The 22606-nt window shown below is 31.6% G+C and overlaps 2 protein-coding genes across 2 annotated transcripts; one reads left to right on the top strand and one right to left on the bottom strand.

The window, feature by feature from the left end:
- Nucleotides 1–27: 27 nt before the first annotated feature.
- LOC134711694 (retinol dehydrogenase 12-like) lies at nucleotides 28–8811 on the top strand. The gene is made up of 7 exons (XM_063572471.1): nucleotides 28–208; nucleotides 2690–2808; nucleotides 3742–3897; nucleotides 4694–4798; nucleotides 5057–5266; nucleotides 5828–6035; nucleotides 6798–8811. The coding sequence occupies exons 1-7, from the start codon at nucleotides 102–104 to the stop codon at nucleotides 6910–6912; spliced, it is 1020 nt and encodes a 339-aa protein (XP_063428541.1). The 5' UTR covers nucleotides 28–101; the 3' UTR covers nucleotides 6913–8811.
- Nucleotides 8812–11282: 2471 nt separating this feature from the next.
- On the bottom strand, nucleotides 11283–22606 carry LOC134709496 (uncharacterized). The gene is made up of 9 exons (XM_063569656.1): nucleotides 22387–22606; nucleotides 20960–21099; nucleotides 18397–18538; nucleotides 17068–17189; nucleotides 15991–16101; nucleotides 14874–14919; nucleotides 13185–13245; nucleotides 12453–12543; nucleotides 11283–11478 (listed from the first exon to the last, which is right to left on the bottom strand). The coding sequence occupies exons 1-9, from the start codon at nucleotides 22487–22489 to the stop codon at nucleotides 11341–11343; spliced, it is 954 nt and encodes a 317-aa protein (XP_063425726.1). The 5' UTR covers nucleotides 22490–22606; the 3' UTR covers nucleotides 11283–11340.

Below are 22606 nucleotides of genomic sequence, written 5' to 3'. Positions count from 1 at the left end.
TACACTTTACCCTAATAATTACCTCCCTTTAAAATACTGGTACCCGATCGCCGATATTAGGATCCAGATTACACGCTTTTGTGACACCGAAAAACTGAAAAATGAGTCGACCAAACCCTTTCGAAGGTCTTCCCAACCCTGAGGCGTTGTATGAATCCTGGTGGCCAATTATTATAGCCTTTGCTATTGGTATTGGTTACGCTTTAAGGTGTGTTTACTGTAAAGTGCAAGACCTCAGTCCTGTCTCATAAAGTCTCGTTTGACCACCCCCCTTTTCCCTACATATCAAAGAGTTTTATCATTGGCTCTGAATTCTCTCTTATAGATATTTCTCGATATTCTTATCATACTCTTAATCAAGAAGCGTTAGTCAGCTAAAACAAATGAAGTTGGGTAGAACTGTGTGACTTGTCTTATGTTTGAATGTCCCCCTTATACACCTTATTGCTATTAGCCTACTCGGCCAGCCGTCCCGACCGCTTGACCTTTTGACGCATACAACAATCACTTTTCCATTGTGGCGTCAGATATTTTGTTTTATGACGTCAAAATTTTACGGGAACCTGTGTGATATCTGGTAATGGCGGACAAATAACAATAAGGTGTATTCCATCATATCAAACTAAATTATTTGTTCTGTTATATGACTGTATAAAAGACATTGAATTGATTGTGTTCAGTGGCAGATCGGGAAAAAAAATCATATGTGGGGGCCCTGTCTGGTCATGCTTTACTAATTCCCTAATATAGGCTATATTATCAAAGAAATTTTCTCCAGATTCCCCAGAAGAATCCCCCCCCCCCTAAATTCGCCTCAGGTGCTATTAAGTTATAATAAGAAACCACTGTTCAATGATATGGTTTACACTGGTTATAATGTATATTCTGGTCAACTGATGTAATTTATTTGATTCATAAAAAAATGGCTTAAATAGTGCTAGACCCAATAATTATGACAAACCAAAAATCTCCAATGTTATTGCCTCAATGCTTAATTTCACAGCATCAACTATAAAGTGTGTTACCGGGTTATAAGCACCTCATTGAATCTAGTGTATATAACTTCTTATTCCAGCCATCATACTGCTATTGTTATGTCACCCTATTAAGTTTTACCCTGGAAAAGTTTCTTGAATTTTTTATTAACGATCTCTTACTTCAGTTTGTCTCAACCAAATGTTATGAAACTTATACACAATGCTCATTATCAGAAAACACTGATTTACAGTTGAGTTTCAGTGTCATCAGTATTACTGTTCTACAGTTATGATGCCCTTTTACAAATTCAAAAATTGGGATTGTTGTTGAGCCTTCAACTTTTGTCTAAAAAGCGAGACATAGCAATCCTTCATTTCGTTGGCTGTGTCCACAAATATTCACACTTGTTTAAAGTTTATGAAATTTTAATAACTTTCTTAAACAATCCTGGATTTCTACCAAACTTAAACAGAAGCTTGTTTATGATCACAAGATAGTATCCAGAAGTAATTTGTTATCCATTTTTTCAGAATTTTACTTATAAATGGACTTATTTGTTTGCCAGGAAACATAACATTCACTCTGTGGCTCAAGTTTTCAAAATTTTATTAACTTTCTAACTATCCTGAATTTGTACCAAGCTTGGACAGAAGCTTGATTATGATCAAAAGCTAGTATCTAGAAGGAAATTTAGTTAAAATTTTGTTCTTGTTTTTACGTATTTTACTTATTAATGGACTCTTCGTCCAGTTAACATTACATACAGTCTGCATTAATTTTTTTTAAACATTTATTAGATGCATATACTACATGTACTATCCTGGATTTTTACCAAACTTGGACAGAAGCTTCTTTCAATCAAAAGACAAAATAGAGAAGAACATTTTGTTAATGTTTTCCCTCATTTTTGTTGAGTCTGTGATAAACAGCAAAAGTAGGCAAGACACCGGGTTTTGCAGATCGCTTACAATTTTTTTTCAATTCCTTACTCTAACTTTAAATAGTGAAACTTAAACACAATACTTTCAACCACAAAACCAAGATCATGAAGATCAAGTTGGAATGTTGGTGCCATCATTTTACTGTTATGGTAATTAGGGTTATGAAAAAATTGAAAAAAAGATACTATAAAATCACAGGCCATAGATATGGCATGGGCGCATAAAGAAATTACTATAAAATCACAGGCCATAGATATGGCATGGGCACATAAAGAAATTAACATTTAATTATTTTAGAACAACAGTTTAAGGTTTCAATAAAAAAATTCAAAGCTTTATATGACAAACATATGAAAAAAAGTGATTTTTGATAATTGCTGAAATGAAAATGGTTTAGCTAAAAACATCAAAGCTCAGTGATGAAATACATATTTGAAATAATACACCTCTATAACCTACTTGAAATACATGTAATACACATCTATAACCTATTTGAAATACATGTAATACACATCTATAACCTATTTGAAATACATGTAATACACATCTATAACCTATTTGAAATAATACACATCTATAACCTGTTTGCAATAATACACATCTATAACCTATTTGAAATAATACACATTTATAACCTTTTTGAAATAATACACATCTAGAGTTGCAAACTTCCAAGAGATGCTATCCAGCACTTTGATTTTTCATGTGTCTGATATCCAAGCTCTTTAATATCATTTCTCCTTCATGATCTTTCTTATTTTCTTATTCAGACAATACATGAGAGGAGCTCGTTGTATGACAGATTTAAAACTGACGGGGAAAGTAGCAATTATAACTGGTGGCACAAAAGGTATTGGAAAATGGACAGCACTGGATATGGCCAAAAGAGGTATGCTCCTTCATTTTGAAATTTGTGAGCTTTTTCAAAGGACAAGTATTTTCTTAATGGTAGTTCAAATTTTGCTATGATCCTTCGGTAGATTAAAATACAATACAAGTATTTCCTTGTAAATGGTTATGACTAAAAAAAAAAGACCTTTCCTATGACTTTTGAATAAGATAGTTTATATGTTTTATTATTAAAGTTGGTCAGAGAAGACTATTGTTAGTAATATAGGCTCTGAATGACAAATTAAATACCTGGTTGCAAAAGAAGGTACTGAGTAAAAACACATTTTTGGTGTCTTGAACTAAGATATGCCAAGTATAAAATCTGTTTTGGTTCTTAAATTTTACTGGTGTTTTATGCTTCCCTAAACAACATTGTACACTGAGTTTTTATGAAAAGTATGCTGAAAGGGTCTAGTATATTCCTATTCCCTAAGATTGACATAGACATAGACATAGATGTGAACACTGGTGTTTCATAATTTGCTTAAAATGTTTACTTAAATTTCTACAGGTACAGTTATGTTCATTATCATAATGTAATGTTACTGTTTTATAGAATTTCTCTCAGATCTTAATGGACAAGGATTTTCCTGCTGAAGTTTGCTGGTTTACTCTGGGTACACTTGCTTCACCAATAAAAATGACTGCCATAATATTTAGCTAAGAGTGCTGAAATTAGAATTAAACACAGATTATCAAAGAAACTTTTCTAAAAAGAACAGTTTATTCCAGTCGCGGATCCAGAAGGGGTGGGGTGACGATCAATGCATTTGAATGGGGACATACAGTTGAAACTCCAGTTTATCCTTGGTTGGGAACCCCCTGTTTATCCTGGGTTAGGAACCCCCTTTTAAAAATGCCTGGATCTGCCCCTATAATACACATTTATATAATGCTGATTGAATGTATCATACTTTTCCTAATATTTCAGGTGCTAGAATTTATATCTGTGGTAAAGACAAAGATGAAGGAGAGAAATGTATTGAAGAAATGAGAACAACAGCAAAAAATGAAAGCATCTTTTTTATTCCATGTGATTTAAGATCATTTAAAGCTGTTAGGGAGTTTGTGGAAGCCTTTAAGAAAAGTGAGTTTAATAAACAATGTATAAACAACATGGCTAAATATATCTATATATCTATCACGTAGAATTAACTTTACCAGTAGATAAATATTAGTGTCATATTCAGGGATAATCAGAGTATGACAAATGTAACATATCCATATTTATCATTTACTGTCCAAAATTGAGTTTTTATCTAGAAGTTTTTATTTTTTTTAAATTTTCCAGTGTTATTTAATGGCCTTTGGGCAATGGGGGCATTATATGTTACTCTTTACTGTCCATCTATCAGATAGTCCCTCCAATTTGTGTTTTTGCACTCTTTCTTACATTTTCCTCATCCATATTTTATGAAACTCATTCATTATACAAGGAACAGAAATTTGCAGACAGAGTTTGAATTTGGGCAGTGAGTCACTTATCGTTCTAGTGTTATGCCCCTTAATAATCTCTCCCTAACTTGAGTTGCCTATTAAATTCAAATCTTATGAAACTCTGACATACACAATTCTAGGAAACCACAATACACAACAGTTCGAATTTGTACAGGGAGTCAATTACTGTTCTGAGTTATACCCCTTTTTAACATGGAAAATAGTCAAGCTTGAGGGAGAGAATTGTGTCCTCAGACATGAATTCTCATATGTTTTGTAAACTTTGGCCTGTACAATTATTTTTCTGATTGAGCTCAAATTTTGTACTCTGAGCACTGAGCTAAGTTTTCCCAGGAATCAATCAATCAATAATTGTTCAGTGATAGATCATAAAAACATTTAGAAAGCTATATATGAATTAGAATATTTTGAATTGTTAATTTCAGAGGAGACCAATCTTCACTACCTAATACATAATGCTGCTGTAATGATGTGCCCAAGGGAAGTTACTGAAGATAATTTTGAATCTCAATTCCAAGTAAATTTTCTAAGTAAGTAATGTTTTTCTAAAATATAACTCAGATGAAGTTCAAATTGGATTAGAACATACAAATATGTTTCTTGACAAATGATAAAAAATACATAAAAGAGAACATTATTTGATTCTTGTAGAAATACTACATTTTATCCTATCAAGTATAATGCCTTGTTTATATACTCATCTTTTCATTCATCAGTTTAAGATTTAAAAACAGCCTGACTGAAATGTTGATATTGTTTTACTAATGGTGAATATTTATACATTGTAGGTCCATTTCTATTGACACATTTGTTGTTAGACATGTTAAAATCATCAAAACCATCTAGAATAATTAATTTAGTGGCACCTGCCTATTCACTAGGAGAAATAAAATGGGATGATATTACTTTAGAAAAAGATTACACAACATCAGCAGGGTTTGGACAGAGTAAACTAGCATTAGTCCTGTTTGGAATAAACCTTGCTGTGCGTTTGGAAAGTAAGTAGTTCTGAATTACTGTGGCTTCATTATTATTTGTTGGATACCAATGTTAGTGGATTTTGTGGGTACAGGTAAACCACGAAATCAAATGTTCAACAAATGACAAATTTTCTATAGGCTTGTATAACCTCGGCAAAACCCCGAAATTTAATATCCATGAACACTAAAGTTTTGCTTTATCCTCAAAATTGAATCACCAGTGCAAATAAGAAAAAGAAAATTATACTTTGATCACAACTTAACAAGTTATTTGCCATGCATTTCAAACATTTATGCTTTAGTGTATAATGGATGTTAAAGACTTCTGCATTAAAAACCTAATGCATGTCCAACTGGATGACTACCTTTTTGGTCGGTTTGGTGCAACAACTTGTCTTTGTTGATATTTAAGTGATTCTTTGATTGTTCAGAGTAATTAAACTATGTAATATATGAACAGAAAAAGAATCATCTTTTGTAGCTCATGAATGTCATTTGACCACTGTAATTGTAAGATTTTCCCCCCAGTTTAATTCAAAATCTTCTTTTAACATAAATGTTTTCCATAACTTATTTCAGAAGAAGGAGTCTCTGTACATCAAGTTCTGCCTGGTATTGCCAAAACCAAAATTTATAGACACATGCCATTCCAACAGAATGGATTTGTTGCAATGTCATTTGGTCCTATCACATGGTTTTTGATGAAAACGGCAGATGATGGTGCTCAAACAGTCCTATATGCCACTTTATCAGAATTAGCTGGAAAAACTACTGGATTTTTATATAAGTAAGTAATGCCAAAGAGTTTGTGCCACTAAGCATCCATAAAGTGCTCACATATTGATTCAAATGTATGTAAAATTGTAGATAAATAGTCATACATGGAAAAAATACTCCCTATGGAATAAGATTGGATTATTATATTGAACCAACAGCATTTTCCTGTAGGTTGGGTCACAAATGATATATGCCATGAAACCTGTTTTTATGCTAACAATCCAAAAGTGTAAGACTCTTGACATAATGTTATACATCATAGGTCATAATCAGTCTGATAATCACATATGATATACTGTAAATTCAGAGATTATTACATGTTTTTTATTATTGCAAAAAATGCTGCAGAGTTGTAAACGCAATAATTTATATTCACATTTCGAAATATTTTATATGAATTCAAGCGGATTTTTCTCAAAAATAACCTTCATCCAGTCCTTATTTGAAAGGTCAAGATGCCTTAAAATGAATAAAAATATGTAAGGAACAGGTGGCTTTGACCTCATACAACTATAAACCATGACTGAAGCATGCCTCATTACTTTCTTCCAAAATCAATGGTTGTCTCATTACATAACCATAAAAGCTGAGCATAGATTTAAATTATAAATTCAATTCCTGAAAAAGTGTAATCATAAATAACTTTAGTTAATATTCTGACTAATTTATGATATTCGATTCATTGCTGTATAAGTTAGTAATGAAATTGTTATGTTCAATAAATTCTGAGATGTAGACTGAAAATTTGTAAATGCATTGAATTCTATTGTAGGGAGTGTGCAATTACAGAATATGATGACAAAGTTAAAAATGAAGATTTACAGAAAAAGTTATGGTCAGAAGCTTTGAAGATGACAAATATAAAAGAATTTGGAGTTATAGAATGATAACAATGTATTCTTGTTGTAAAAAAAGATCTGAAATATCAATCGCTTATTTCAAATTTAGAAAGGATTGCCTCAGAGAAAGAACAAGTACATGATTTTAAGATTTACAGCTGTTATTAAGGTGCATTCACACGATACGATTCTCCGTTGGATTTTCCATTCGACTTGACACCGTCGCACAGGTAAATCGTACAGCGTTCTGTTCACACGATACGATTTTCCATTCGATTTTCATCAGATTTGAACAAGTGCTTTTTATATATTTCTAAACGCAGCAACTTCCGAAATTATCTTTAAAATTTAATTCTAATACAACCTTTCTCTTCAGATACATGTATTATGTTTTATACCCAGGTCCACATCGCTCAACAGAGTTACGTAATATTAAAATAGTTCACAATAATGTATGTAGCTTACCACCTAAGGTAGATTTGATTGAATGTGAACTAGGCACATATGATATTATTGCTCTTTCTGAGTCCCATCATTATTTACGAAGGCTTTGTGAACCGGCTGTAAAACCTAAAATTTATTAACGATGGTTGGCACTATATATATGGATCTAATGACACGTAGACTTCCGAAGGCTTTGTAAAACGATGGCCAGGTTTATGAACAAAAAAAGAATATGTCTCCTGTACGAATTAAAAACGTTTAGAATGATGCAAAAATCGGAATATTGTCGATTAAATTTATAAGCTTGATTTTTTTCAATCGACTGATAAATTTAGTCGATTTGGCGTTCACACGGTCCGATTCCAGTTAAAACGTCGAATGGAAATAGCGTACGTTTCGATTTCAAAACGACGTTTCGACTTGACATTCGACTTCAGATTTTGGTGTTCACACGATACGATTTTAGTCGAAAGCAGGTGCACAGGTCAAAATCGAAAGGAAAATCGTATCATGTGAATGCACCTTTAGTTGTAAAAATGTAGCAATCAGAAACCCTGTACTTTTCTTTTTTCTTTTAATTTATATGCATTGGTTGTGATTGATTGCTTAAATATATATTTTATAGTTATTAAAAGAACTATTATTCTTGAAGAAACCATTTTTGACCATTTATTCATTCATAAAACAAGAAAGGAGAAGGCATCAGAAGGACACTTTTTTTTTGCCCCTGAATTATAAAATTTAATTAAATTAAAAATCTGCTTGAAAGCTTTCATTTGTAGATTTTGCCTTTCTTTTTTTGTTAGAGCTTCAAACATCTTGAATTTTGTGCTTAAATATTATATTGCCTCATTGTGAGATATCATATAGGCTTTACCCAAAAATGTATTTTGCTACAAGACATATTATATATATTTGAAACAAAATCTACTTGGAAATTGGCCATTTTAGGAGAAATGTCAATTTTGAAATATCGATGCTGCCATGGTGACATCCCAAGTGACAGATGCCATGGTGACATTACAAGTGACATTTCTTCACATATGTGTCAAGATAATATCAGTTTGTTCATTGATCATTTTAACATAATTTGAAGTCTTGAAAAATTTAACCACTAGAACTAATTGAATTTCAGTGGCCAAATAATGATAATACCTTTTCCTTTTTTAAAGTCTAACTGAAGGGATTTTTTAGTTCAAAGTATGAAACCATAGTATAAAATGCATGTAAGATCACTTATCTCACAAGATCCATAAATGCAAGTACTGTTGCTGACATATTTTGAAAAGCAATATACACAAACTAGCTTAGATATTTTCTTAAACTGTATAAGATTGAGGGTATTTTGTTGATAGAGGGTAGATAAATGTATAGTAGACTAGAAAAGGAATAATTTTGCAATTTTCTTTTTATCCATTTAAATACACAGTGCATAATACATTTATATGATCATACATTTATAAAAGTATATATATATTTACAATAAATTTGAAGTTATTCTCATGCATTTTTATTATTACCTCCCTTACTAAGTTGGCAGTGTACTTTAATCACCTTGTATGTCTGTCTGTTATTTAGATTAGCTTCTATACAGTTGTATCATGTTAGCCATTTTGAGGTCTGCCAAGCAGTTTCTTGTCGGACAATATTTTTATTTTTGCCTGTGCCAAAATGTCTAGTAACAACTTCACCCTGTCTTGCCTAAAAGACACTGGGAAAACATATTTTACTATGTTTATGTTCCAATTTGCCAGACTTAGATTTAGAACATAAATTATTTATACAATAAAACTCAACATGTATCAGAAATGAGCTCTCCTTGTGAGGGTAGCATACTTTCGAATAGCATTATAAATTCCATTTAATATATATCAATCAACATGCATGAGAAAAACAAGCCAAAATCATACAATACCTAGAATACCTGTTTTTAAGTCGCAATGCAACAAAATATTGTCCAATAGAATACATTGTAAACATTACAGATATTCTAAAACATGTGTTGATGTAAACAATAAACAAACACATAACAAATACATGTGCTCCCGTACTATTATTAAATATATTTAACTTGACTTCTCATGAAGGGAATGATTTTATATTTGTTCTTGATTATTTGAGATTCATAATGCTAAGTGATAGGGTTTAAGGAATATTTACTCTCTGCTGTTCAACCACTTAATTTTTGCAGATAGTTTGAAATTTAAATAATTCTATAACAACACATTTTATTGTCAAACTCTTCTTGTCTTCTATGGAAGGGAATGATTTTATATTTAGTCTGAAGCTTGATAAGTGATAAGTGGTAAGCAATTTTTCAATCAGCACTGCAACGGTGCAACCTTTTGATATTTGCCATTATTTTGCAATTTTACAACACTGAATGTACATCTGACAAGAGACAACATTAAGAAAGAAAAACTTGAATCATAATTTCTTGTCAAATGCACATATACCTAGTATGTCCTTACTATCTACAAGGTTTTAAGTTCTGTTGTAAGGATTTACAGGAGTTGGGATGACAAGAACAGGACTGACAGACCGATGGATAGAGTTCTGTTTTGGTTTTCAGAGGAGTATTTTGGCTAAAATTCAAAGTTAAAAGGGGCATAGTTCCTAGAAAGAAAATAGAATAAATAAAAATTTCCAATCATATGCACATCTACATAGTTTCAGGAAATTCTGTTGCTTGGTTTCAGATGAGTTTTGATGACTGGAACAGTACAGACAGACAGATAGGTCCAAAACAATACACCCTACAGTACTTTGTTCTTTGGAATAGGTATACAAATTGAGAATGGAAACAGGGAATGTGTAAAAGAGACAACAACCTGACCAAATGGCAGAAAGACCCCAAGGTCACCATGGGTCTTCTTTTTAAAAAGCTTGTTATTTTTAAACAGCAGTGAACATCTTTAATTTATATACATGTCCCATCCTTTTATGCAGAATTCCTAAAATGACATCAATTAATTTGTTGCACATATTTTATCATTTGATCAACAATCAAATGTATGTGAATAAGAAATTTACTGAACTAAATTTACTAAGACATAAAACAATGAAGAAACTGATCAAAACACAAAAATTAGATCCACACATAACTGGACAAGATGGTGTGATGCTAATCTGACAAGTATGTGCACAGTATAATAATATTAATAATATAATGGTAAACAGAAAGATTACCATAATCACAACAAACTCTGAATCATTGAACAATGAAAAAGAGGTCAAGTCAGATAAAACTGGCCTGTACACCTAACAAAATTTCTATTTACCAACTAAAGTTAAACTGCCATGCAAACTGTATAAATTATAACTGCACCAGGTTTTCTGCAATTTTATAAAATGATATTATTATGAAAGAGAAGAAAACATCAACTGACATTTCCCATACTTAAACCACAAGGAATCCATAATCAAAATATGGAATGTCTAGCTTCTAATTTCTTACATGTTTACATTGGTAAAATTTTACCTCAAGCAATTAATTCCAGAATAGCATACATGTAATACTATGCAATTATCAGGGACATTCGTTGTAGGTGTAACAAAACACATGAAATTAAACATTTAAATAGTGGTAGGTGTTCTAAGAGTAGATATACCATGCAACCCTCCAGACCCCTGCGCTTGTTTACACTGCATTAATGAACTTAAAAAAAAAAAGTTATAATTTATCAAAACAGCTAAATTTAAAGTAAACTTCTTATATTATTTTGTTTGTCATTGTTAGGTTGCCGCCTTATAGATAAATACCTCACATCTTCTTGCATACAAATTCAAAATTAAAGATTTTAATCATGAGATTCAATTGTTTTTTAATGATAAATACTTCTCAAAAGAATCAGCATGATTCATAATCAAAGAAATGATCATTATTGGGTAGCTCTAAATGGTTACTTCAAGTTGTTTTTTTATCCATTCTGATAAACTTCTCATATTTTCAGAGAATTCACTGACAAATAAACTTTGTAATTGAGATAAATTTATTGATATAAGTTATATTTTTCTGATAATAATATTCTATCACAAGACTTTGTACACAAAAATATTTTCTAAATCTGAGTCTTCATGATCTTCATTTCCATATAACAACAGATTGGCATGAGGAAGAGTTGCTGAAGTATCTATCTTTTTCACCCACTTGTCCAAATCAACCTTGGTCTACAAAAAAAAGATGTCAATATACATTTGCATTTTTTTTTTTGAAGAATTATCACAGCTACTTTTGCATAGGTACTATTTCTGTACTAAACATATGTAGTACAAAAATGTACTGGAAATTTACTTTTAATATTTAGTACTACATGTATTTCTTTACTTTAAAATTATTGTAATATTCAGGTACTTGTATTTTACAGTACTTGATTTGTACTAAATATTTTGGTACAGAAATATTACAATATTCCATGTTTGAAAATCACAATTTTAAGAGATTTAAAATAGAAAAACTTTCAAAATGCTGAAAATGTAACGGTAGTAACCACAAATCTGTAGTACCTAAAATTCAAGTACAAATTAAGTACTGTAAAATACAGGTACATAAATATTACAATAATTTTAAAGTAACAAAATAGTACTGAATATTAAAAGCAGTTTTCCAGTACTACAGATTTTTAGTACAGAAATAGTACCTATGCAAAAGTAGCTGTGTATATGAATCTGTCTATTTTAGATACTGATATTGACTGAATAACCTTAGCATGATTCAAATTAAATTTAGCTTTAGTGACCCAACATTTCAGACATTGGGCTGCAATTTATTAAATACATGTGTAACCTCTTTGAATTATTGAATCTTGTAAAAGTCAAGATAATATTTATTTTTTTGTTGCAGATTTATAACACTTAAGAAAAACACAATACCATTATACTGTGGATTCATTATTATTTGTTGAATACCAATTTTCATGGGTTTCTTAGGTTCAGAAAAACCCTGAATTCAAATATTCAACAAATTACAAATTTTATATAGGCTTTGTATGCAGAGATTTGAAAAACCATGATATCAAATATCCACCAAATTGCAAGATTTCCTCAATTCGTGAAAATTGATAAACATGAAAAAAAATGAATCCACAGTAATACTACTAAAAAAATATATCCAAGCATGTTTGATCTTGTATTGTATTATATACCTGTAGAGGTGATATAGAATCTTCCATGCTAGGTACTGTCACAATAATAGTTCCTGTTTTCTTTAAAGTGTCATACAAATAGTTCCATATCCTGAAATACAATCAATACATATGTAAATAACTACAAATATGCATGAGGTTTGCCTTTTGTATCGTATCTTATATATATATGTGATCACTAGACCAACTATAATGACCTTGATATTTTCACAGTACAGTAAACTCTTGTTTTCTAGAACAAGGCTGACCTGAAATTTTGGATTTTTGGTCTGTCAAACTTCAGGTTTTTTGTTTGAGTTGAACTACAGGTATCTCGAAATATTTATTTGCTCCAGCTGAATTCAAGATAACCAGAGATCACGGTTTCTGAGTTGATGGGTTAATGATGTACACACATCAATGCCATGTATTTATTCATTCACATTTTCACAGTTTTTTTGTGAAAGTTCATACAAGTTTTTTTCTTACTGGAACAATATTATGGAAATTAATAATGTTAAACATTATTTATTATGGTTATATTTAGTAACAAATATAAGATAAGATGGGAATACATAAAAAGACATTTAGGGGCCTTTTACAGCTGACTATGTGGTAAGGGCTTTACTCATTGTTGAAGGCCGTACAGTGACCTAGAGTTGTTAACCTTTGTGTCATTTTGGTCTCTTTTGGAGAGTTGTCTCATTGGCAATCATATCACATCTTCTTTTCTATATTTAAAACTAGTTTTACCTTTCTTGAACTTCTTTGGGCATGAAAAACTCAAACACATTATTAAGAACAATGATGTCAGCTGAAACAAAAGAAAACAAACAATGAGAAACACTATAAATAAAAAAAACAGATCTAAAGAAAGATTTATTGTGAATTATTTCCCACTAAGTTATACCTATACTTCAATTGGTTTTATGTACATGCTTAACATTTAAAAGATAGTTTTAGGTAAGCAGGAAGTAAAACATCAAATTGACTGCAAACCTCAAAATTCAAGCAAAACGATAACAAAAGTGCCTCAGACTTTTATTCCTTGCGAGTGAATTTGTTCAAATCATTTCATTGTTATATAAATTCAATAGACAACTTTCGAGTTCAATGCATATCTGTCAAAAACTCTGGTTTTTCAATAACGTCATTTGTGTGTTTAGGGGCGTCGTCACTTCCATTCCAACGTTGAGCAAGTGGTTGGAAAACTATAATTCTATATTGTACAAATTATTCGGCAAATTGAATTCTCAAAATTGACAATCAGAATTGCTGTCATTAGGGAATTGTCATTACGTACCTTCAGAACAACCATAATTTCTAGTTTATCCTGAACAATGACGATCACTAAGACCCTTGATGAAAGTAAATAGTGCAGGGATACAGGCGCCCCCCTCTATCTGGTAAATGACGTCATAAAGGCGCGTATAATTAATGAGTTTTTCCAGTGACAGATGAACTCGAAAGTGGTCTATTGCCATGTTGTTTATATAACTTAGGGAAGTAGTCTGTGAACACAGTCTTTAATAAAGGGCTGCACTTAAGCGCATGATACACCCGTTGCTCTTTTAACTTGTCTTTTATGCTTTAAATGAATTTATATGATCAACTAGAAATAGTGTGAGCCCTGTCAAATACCCCCCCCCCCCCCCCAAATAATAAATAAAAATGCACAAAAAAATTGGCACTATTAAGGTCAATAGATATAAACAATTTATCAAAGTTGCATAAAATTTAGTGAAAGTGTTAGTTATTGTCCCAAAATTGGAAAATCCCCCCTTTTATAAGCATAAAAATTCATAACACAGAAATGTAAAATCTGAAATTTATAAAAATTGAAAGGGAGCTTACATCAATAGATATAAACAATTCACCAAAGTTTCATGGACATTCATGAAAGCCTTTTTGAGTTATTATCCGAAGTGTTAAAAATCCCCCTTTTTTTATGAATAAAGCCCCATAAATCCAAAACTTAAAATCTGAAATTAATAAAAATTGAAAGGGAGCTTACATCAATAGATATAAACAATTCACCAAAGTTTCATGGACATTGGTGAAAGCCTTTTTGAGTTATTGTCCGAAGTGTTGAAAATCCCCCCTTTTTAATGAATAAAGCCCCATAAATCCAAAACTTAAAATCTGAAATTAAAAAAAACCGAAAGGGAGCTTACGTCACTAGATATAAACAATTCACTTAAGTTTCATGGAAATTGGTGAAAGTGTTTTTGAGTTATTGTCCGAAGTGTGGACGACGGACGGACAGACAGACAACAGTATACCATAATACGCCCCGTCTCATAGACGACGGGCGTATAAAAATACAACCTGCCACAAAATTCACAACCTCAATTATTTATCTACAATCTAGTTTTTTTTTACTATTCAAATTACAAAATACTTGAATCTACTCATAACCTGAGCATTCTTGATATGACCTACCTTTCTTAATCACATCAGTACAATTTAAAACATCCTTATGTAGAATCTACAAAAAAATATAGGATGGTAGTTTATACTCAATATATATTATTTGCAATATGTTTTAGTTAACATGATTTATCTTTTGGTTATGACAATGCTATGAACAAGCTTTCAGTAACTATAAAACTTGTGCTTTGCATCTTTTATCTTTATGATGGTTGTTTTTGTGCTTTTTACTGATCTGATTAGTCAACCCATTTCCAAATGATTGTATCAGTTTGTTATTAAGGTTTTGCTGATAAAACCATCATCCTAAGTATGAGGAAGTGTTGAACTCTCTCAAACACATTTATCCTTGCCACATTCTAGATCCAAGTCAGGAGCCTGTAATACAGTGTCATATTAGTTTTTCATTTTATTTTTGCTCATAAATCATTCTGTTATATTTTTTTTTAATTGTTTTACATTTTGTCACGTCCATTGGCATATCCAGGGGGAGGATTCCAGGGTTGGAACCCCCTTTTTTTTTGGAGCAGCAATGCATTTGAATGGCAACATATAGCTGGAACCCCCCTTTGTCCTGGGTTGGGAACCCCCTTTTTGAAATGGCTAGATCAGCCGCTGAAGACATAGTCTTTATAGCTGACTATACAGTATGGGTATTGCTTATAGTTGAAGATTTATGGTGAGCTGTATGTGCTTAAACATGCTTCATTTGGACTCTGTTGGATAGTTGTCTCTTTAGATATTATACCAAATCTCCTTTATTTAGACTGGTCATTAATTTAGTATTAATGGAAAGTCATTTTTTCATTTGCAAAAAAAGAAATAGAGTGAAATTACATATATCATGCCAAAAGAACTTGTTTTCTTTCTTTTTAAAGATTTCTCAACCCTCACCTGACTTTTTAAGAATTAAAAGCTTCTTTTTGTAATTTTTATTTAGATGTCATATCATTTACCAAAGCCTAAGCACATGATGTATAAAAGCAACAGCTTATCGTTTGTTTTGTTTTATATACATTTTGTACTTGTACATATTGTTGCAACTTTATAAAAGAAAGCATGTTCATTCGTGGATGTTTCCTTCTAATAGATTATAAAACATCACTAGAGTAATGGAAAGTAACCATACCTGAACTCTGTCTGTCATTTTGTATTTGTTTAACATTCTCTTTTGTAACACACAAAAACTGACATCAATTTCTATGCCTATCAATTTCTCTGCATTACTAAATATATAACCCTAAAAGTAATAATGAAAGATAACTCATGATGGTTATATCTGGCATACTGTCTATCATTATTTACATTGCAATAAAAAATATAACATAAACAACATGAACTATGGCATACCTACTATCTATGAAGAATTCATTTTATATGTCTTGCCTATATGTTACTTTATATGTTTTTTTTTCTAAATTCACCATTAATTATCTTTTAATATAACTATCTATTGGCATACATATTTGAGCTCTATTGTACCAGTTATAATTAACCTCAAATTTCCCAAGTGACATCTCCATGCAAACACGTTTAAATAGTTTTTCAATTTGTGTATTGACATAACCATATAAAACTCAAATCGATGAGTACATTTTAAAATACAATCTATATTTGAAAATTTAGTTGCTTTAAATATAAGTTAGTTGATTGATCAAAGTATACTGCCAAATTAAAGCAACTTTTCTTTACCTTTCCAGTACCTGAAAACAAGACTTTTTTCTATGTTGTGATGTTATACTATTGTTTCAGAAAAAGGGAGAAGGTTTGGTACCATTTAAATGTTTAATCCTGCTGCAAATGTTTGCACCTGTCCTAAGTCAGGAATCTGATGTACTGTTGTTGTCGTAGTTTATGTAATTTATACGTGTTTCTCGTTATTCGTTTTTTTTTTTTTTTTTTTTTATAGATTAGACGGTTGGGTTTCCTGTTTGAATGGTTTTACACTAGTTATTTTGGGGCCCTTTATAGCTTGTTGTTCGTGTGAGCCAAGGCTCCGTGTTGAAGACTTTTTTAAATTGTTATTTGGATGGAGAGTTGTCTCATTGGCACTCACACCACATCTTCCTATAGGTGCACAAATTATTTTGTTACAAAATAATAATGTAAAGCATAATCTTTCTTCATTTAGGACCTGTCAATTACAGCACAGATTTATGTGGGTTTTTTCGGCAATCTTTATATGGAACATTTAATTCCTACCTACCCCATATAACAATGCTCCTGTTCTTGACCCAACATCTACTACTGTTTTAGCTCTTAAATCAGGTAACAGATACTGGTATATGTATTTAATCTGTGGTACAGATGCTGAATGTGTAATGAAAGCTAGAAATAAATGTATTTATCTTTACTTCACATACAAATTAAGCAATTCCATTACACATTTGTGTTATGGTACTTATATTTTTAAATTGTGTGGTTTCAAATATCAAATAACAAACCAAATGCTATCTTTTGGGGTTAATGTTGAGTCTAGGAATTTTGTTACAAAAAGCTCAACACAGGGATAGTGATCCAGTGGCAGTATTGGTAGCTTTAACTAACAAATAACAAGATGCTTTGGCAGGGAGCAGCTTTATACCACCACAGAGGTAGAACTCTGAACAGTTGGGGCAAGTATGGACTCAACATTCAAGCTTGATACAGCTCTGAATTTGGATTTGGATTATTAAAATATAAAATGACATCAAACAGTCATGATTAAAATTAAGATTAACTAATAGTAACTTTTAAAAATAAATTTACAGCTAATCATCTCAAGACAATCATCATTTCTTAATGCATAATTTTCAATCAGTGTAAGGTAGGTAATCACACATATAAATAACAGTATTCTTTAAATGGAATTGGATTACCTCCCTTACACTGCTTTTAAATTGTCTAAATTGTCATTTAACCAGAAAAACTCTTGTTTTCCCCCTTTTTTGCCCCTAATTGCTAAATGATTTAAGCCATTACCCCCCCCCCCCCCCAAAAAAAAAAAACATAAAAAAAAGTATGGAGTATGGAAACTTCTGGTATAATTTGCGGTTGTATAAACAGCTTTACATTAAGTACATGGATGCCCCACTTGCACTATCATTTTCCATGTTCAATGGACTGTGAAACCGGCATTATAATTAGAAAGATCATACCATAGGGAACATGTGTACTAAGTTTTAAGTTGATTGGACTTCAACTTCATCAAAAACTTACTTGACCAAAACTTAAACCTGAAACTCCCATTTTCATTTTCTATGTACAGTAGATTGTGAAATTGGGGTCAAAAGTTTAATTTTGCTTTAAAATTAGAGAGATCATATCATAAGCAACAAGTGTACTAAGTTTCAAGTTGATTGGACTTCAGCTTCATCAAAAACTACCTGGACCAAAAACTTTAACCTGAAGAGGGATGCACGGACTGATGAACGAACGCAGACCAGAAAACATAATGCCCCTCTACTATCGCAGGTGGGGCATAAAAGCCAACACATTTTCATTTCTTTTTTTTTAAGTACAGAATTTGTAAATTGAAAATATAATTAATGCTTACTGAGAGGTTTAACATCATGTGAGCCACATTTCTGACAATAGTTTCTGCTCATTTTGCCTTCATCACACAAATCATCTACTGTTTCCTCGTCATACAGAAAGGCATCAACATGGACTGTAGTAGCAGGGTCACAGTCACTGTTCTGAAATATAAGTAAAAAAAGGTATTTTTATTCCTAGTTACACAGTACATGATTAGTCATTATTCTGTAAATATCCTGCATAAGTTGTGTGAGTGTTAATTTAAAAAAAAATTATTCATAAAAAAAATTTGCTTCCACTAGTATTTCAGGTTGCATTTCTATTAATATTGACAATGCAATTTCCTATAGGAACTCCTTTTACGGCTAAAACTGTACCACTTTTACTATGAAGTTTTGAAAAAAATCATATCCTAAAATTGAAAGTTCATATGCACCACAATTTTTTCAAAGGTCAAAATATAGGGCTGTGCGGCATATTTTCAAAGTTCATATGCCCTGAACTTCTCAGAGTTAAAACTAACACTAATTTTCTTAACTACCCCTACCTCGAATGAAAGGTTACCACAGATTTCAATGTAAACAATATGCACATGTTTATTTACTGGTAACATTCCCAAGTTATGTCTCTGTGAGATGGAACACAGAGAACATAACTGGGAACCAGTATGTAAACCAAATTAATTTTCTATGAATGTTCAAGATCTCCCAAAAAGAGGCCTGCTGTATTTACAGCATTTTGATTTAAAATAAATTTCATGGGCATTTTTAAAATCCAATTTTGGAATGCCTATTCAGTATTGATTGCAGTTTATAGCCAATCCAATGTTCCGTTTATTATGAAACTTAATTACATGTAATTATATAAAGATAAAGAGATACAATTCTGCACTATTGAATTGTATACCAATACTTATCCAACACAAGGAATGCATGTGTCCATTTTTTTCTAAAATGACGTCACGAGTTTAGGAAAGTTTGATTCCTAAGTATAACTAAATAAAGTTTAAAGTCTCCTTGTACCCAATTTCCTGTTACACCAATTTAACTCCCTGAACAGGTAATGTCCAATTTAACTCACTGAACAGGTAATGTTTAACAAGCTCTATAAACCCTTGTGGTTATGTAAAATTATGCTTATTTTCAAAATATATATGTATATGCCACTAATCTAGTTGTTACCAATTATGTTAATCAATTGTATCTGATTTTATGCTCTTTATGGGCCCTGTTATTTAGGAAATAAAAATATTCTATTCTATTCTATTCTATTAATAGGGGCATACGATACAGTTTTGATCCTGTATTTACAAGTTCGTGAAAATTTGCTTTTAGGCTATTTTTTACCTGATAAAATCAAATATGTAATAAAAAATATACCTTCATTTGCTACTTTTTGAGTAAAACGAGGTCGAAATTTTGTATATTTGCTCAAAATTCAGATTTATGGCTGTAATTTCTTTTTCAAAAGAAAGACATAACTTTTTTGTTATAAAAGATAAACACAAATTGTTTTTTGTTAAATAATTGGTAATTTCTGTATTTTATAAGTATCATAAAAAATTATGCATTTTTTTATTCAGAAATAACTCATATTTATCAAATGTTCATGAATTGAGGAAAATACGTCATTTTTGGCTGCATGTTTTTTAAACTAAACACATTTATTCTAAAAACAGTTGTTGGCATGACACGGGTTATGTTCTTCTCATATATATATGTTATGATGGTATGATACTAAACCCCTAACGGGAAGGATTGTGCCTGATGTTCATATGATGAAATCATAATCTTTCAGTCAGTTTAATTGAAGTCTGGAGCTGGCATGTCAGTTAACTGCTAGTAGTCTGTTGTTATTTATGTATTATTGTCATTTTGTTTATTTTCTTTGGTTACATCTTCTGACATCAGACTCGGACTTCTCTCGAACTGAATTTTAATGTACGTATTGTTATGCGTTTACTTTTCTACATTGGTTAGAGGTAAAGGGGGAGGATTGAGATCTCACAAACATGTTTAACCCCGCCGCATTTTTGCGCCTGTCCCAAGTCAGGAGCCTCTGGCCTTTGTTAGTCTTGTATTATTTTAATTTTAGTTTCTTGTGTACAATTTGGAAATTAGTATGGCGTTCATTATCACTGAACTAGTATATATATGTTTAGGGGCCAGCTGAAGGACGCGTCCGGGTACGAGAATTTCTCTCTACATTGAAGACCTGTTGGTGACCTTCTGCTGTTGTTTTTTTATTTGGTCGGGTTGTTGTCTCTTTGACACATTCCCCATTTCCATTCTCAATTTTATTATCAAAATTTTAAAAAATCCCCTAATTACAGTTTTATAAAATTTGAGTCACATAATCTCCCTGCAAAATGAAACAAATTTATCTTTGAAAAATAGGGGTCCATGAACTCGTTTTCAAATTAAATCAGTTTGAATGATAAAAATCAGTTGAAAAGTGCATCTTTTCCCGATATGTCATAGTTTGACGTTGAGAAAATAACATTTTACGTTAGCAACTTCATTACCTCACCTGCTCACCTGTAACTGTATCGTATGCCCTTAACTAAAGTACAGTTCACCTACCATACCAATAGTTGGTGTCTGTATGTTTTCAGTTGCAGACACAGCATTCTGGGGTAAACTCTGTCGTATGTCATCTCTAAGGCTGTTTAGTATAACATCATTTTCCTTGCAGCATGTATCTCTAGCTTCATCTAATAAATCTATAATTTCATAAGAAAAAACTATTTATTTCTGGGTCTCATTTGATATCACAGGAAAAAGAGGACCGTAGAAACAACAGAAGTATGTAATCTAGGATTTCTATTTTATTCTTGTAGTCCAAACATCTGCAATTCATTTTATTTCTGTACCTTTATTTATAATTCAGCATAACTCTTATTTGGAACTTTACACTGCATGCACTGTGAAGTATGTAACTACAAATTTCATTTTATGACAGAAACATAAATCTGAACACAGACAATTAAATCATTATCTCCTGTATATTCCCATGTAGCAGTTATATCAAGGAAAACTTTTTCACATGTACTTCCAATTTGCTCCAATGCACATTAAGTACTGTTGTGGCCATCATGTACATTAATTCACAAACTATTTCATATACATGTGTAAATGTATATATCTATTGTGTTCAATTTTCAAAGATATAACTCCTGTGCAAGTAGTTGAACAGTGTTGAGTTTCCAACTACTTCAGGACCTTTCAGACTTCAGAGATATATTTTGTATATGAATTTAATAAAAAAAAATGTTACAAGAAATGACCAGTTGATCATGTTCAAAGTGGTGACCATGAGTATGTAACTGAGTGATCCGTGTCAAATTAAACTCATGAGTTTGTTAATTTTGCTATCTTCTGCAGACTGGAAAAAAATGTAGTCCGACATCCCACGACCCCACCTTGTCTGGCAAAACAGCTGTTAGACAACAGAGTAATATCTGACTTGAAAAAATGCACATCAAAATCCAGGTAAGTTTTTTTAGTTTCTGAAACATAGACTGCATATAACTTTTATATATCTAGATCCTATATCAAAAAGCCGTACTAAACATGCTAAAACAGCATAATTATTTGGGCTCGGTCCTGCCGTGACTAAAAATTTTCCTCAATGCATCAGTTTGTACCTGGGAACAGTATATCTAATATACATGTTCCTGTTTGTACTCATAGTAGATTATTTGGTGTAAAAAGGCATTTTTTTTTCAATTCCTCCAGATAAACCTTAAAACATCCCACCATTAAGCACACAGACACTTGTTTTCTATCCATGGCAAGATCTACTAGGGATAGTTGATCATATACATGATATAGGGATAGCATAATATCTTGCCATGGCATGGATAGAAAACAAGTGCCTGTGATTAGGAATTAACAAGTGCATGTGGATTTAAGACGAAATACCACAGGAGTTTGAAATCCTATCAATAAAGGGGTAAAACTATACCAAAGACAAAGTCGACTATCACAGTAGAGCTGGAAATACTTACCATCTATATTATTCTTTAACCATCCTAGAAACTGAAGTTCATCTTTGTCGCTTAAACGTGACAGAAATTTCCTGAACTTCTCTTCTGTCTTACTGGTGTCCATCCCCAAATTTTATTTGTCTCGAAACGTGGTCAAAATGTCAAAATTGAAAGTGAAAGAAGGGTAAATTTAGATGCAATTCCGGACAAGATATGCTCCAATCTTGCATTTAAGGAAGGG

This window comes from Mytilus trossulus, chromosome 3, assembly GCF_036588685.1.
Source record: "Mytilus trossulus isolate FHL-02 chromosome 3, PNRI_Mtr1.1.1.hap1, whole genome shotgun sequence".
Lineage (NCBI taxonomy): Eukaryota > Metazoa > Mollusca > Bivalvia > Mytilida > Mytilidae > Mytilus > Mytilus trossulus.
The sequence above is the reverse complement of the archived record's forward strand: the minus strand, read 5'-3'. Positions and strand labels throughout refer to the sequence as shown.

Excerpts from the sequence above, each read along its gene's own strand:
- LOC134711694 (XM_063572471.1), top strand. The coding sequence starts at position 102 with ATGAGTCGACCAAACCCTTTCGAAGGTCTTCCCAACCCTGAGGCGTTG. Across the intron at positions 4,799-5,056 it reads ATTCCAAGTAAATTTTCTAA|GTCCATTTCTATTGACACAT; the intron begins GTAAGTAATGTT and ends TATACATTGTAG. Across the intron at positions 5,267-5,827 it reads CCTTGCTGTGCGTTTGGAAA|AAGAAGGAGTCTCTGTACAT; the intron begins GTAAGTAGTTCT and ends AACTTATTTCAG.
- LOC134709496 (XM_063569656.1), bottom strand. The coding sequence starts at position 22,489 with ATGGACACCAGTAAGACAGAAGAGAAGTTCAGGAAATTTCTGTCACGT. Across the intron at positions 13,246-14,873 it reads TACTGATGTGATTAAGAAAG|CTGACATCATTGTTCTTAAT; the intron begins GTAGGTCATATC and ends CTTTTGTTTCAG. Across the intron at positions 12,544-13,184 it reads CCCAAAGAAGTTCAAGAAAG|GATATGGAACTATTTGTATG; the intron begins GTAAAACTAGTT and ends ATTGTATTTCAG.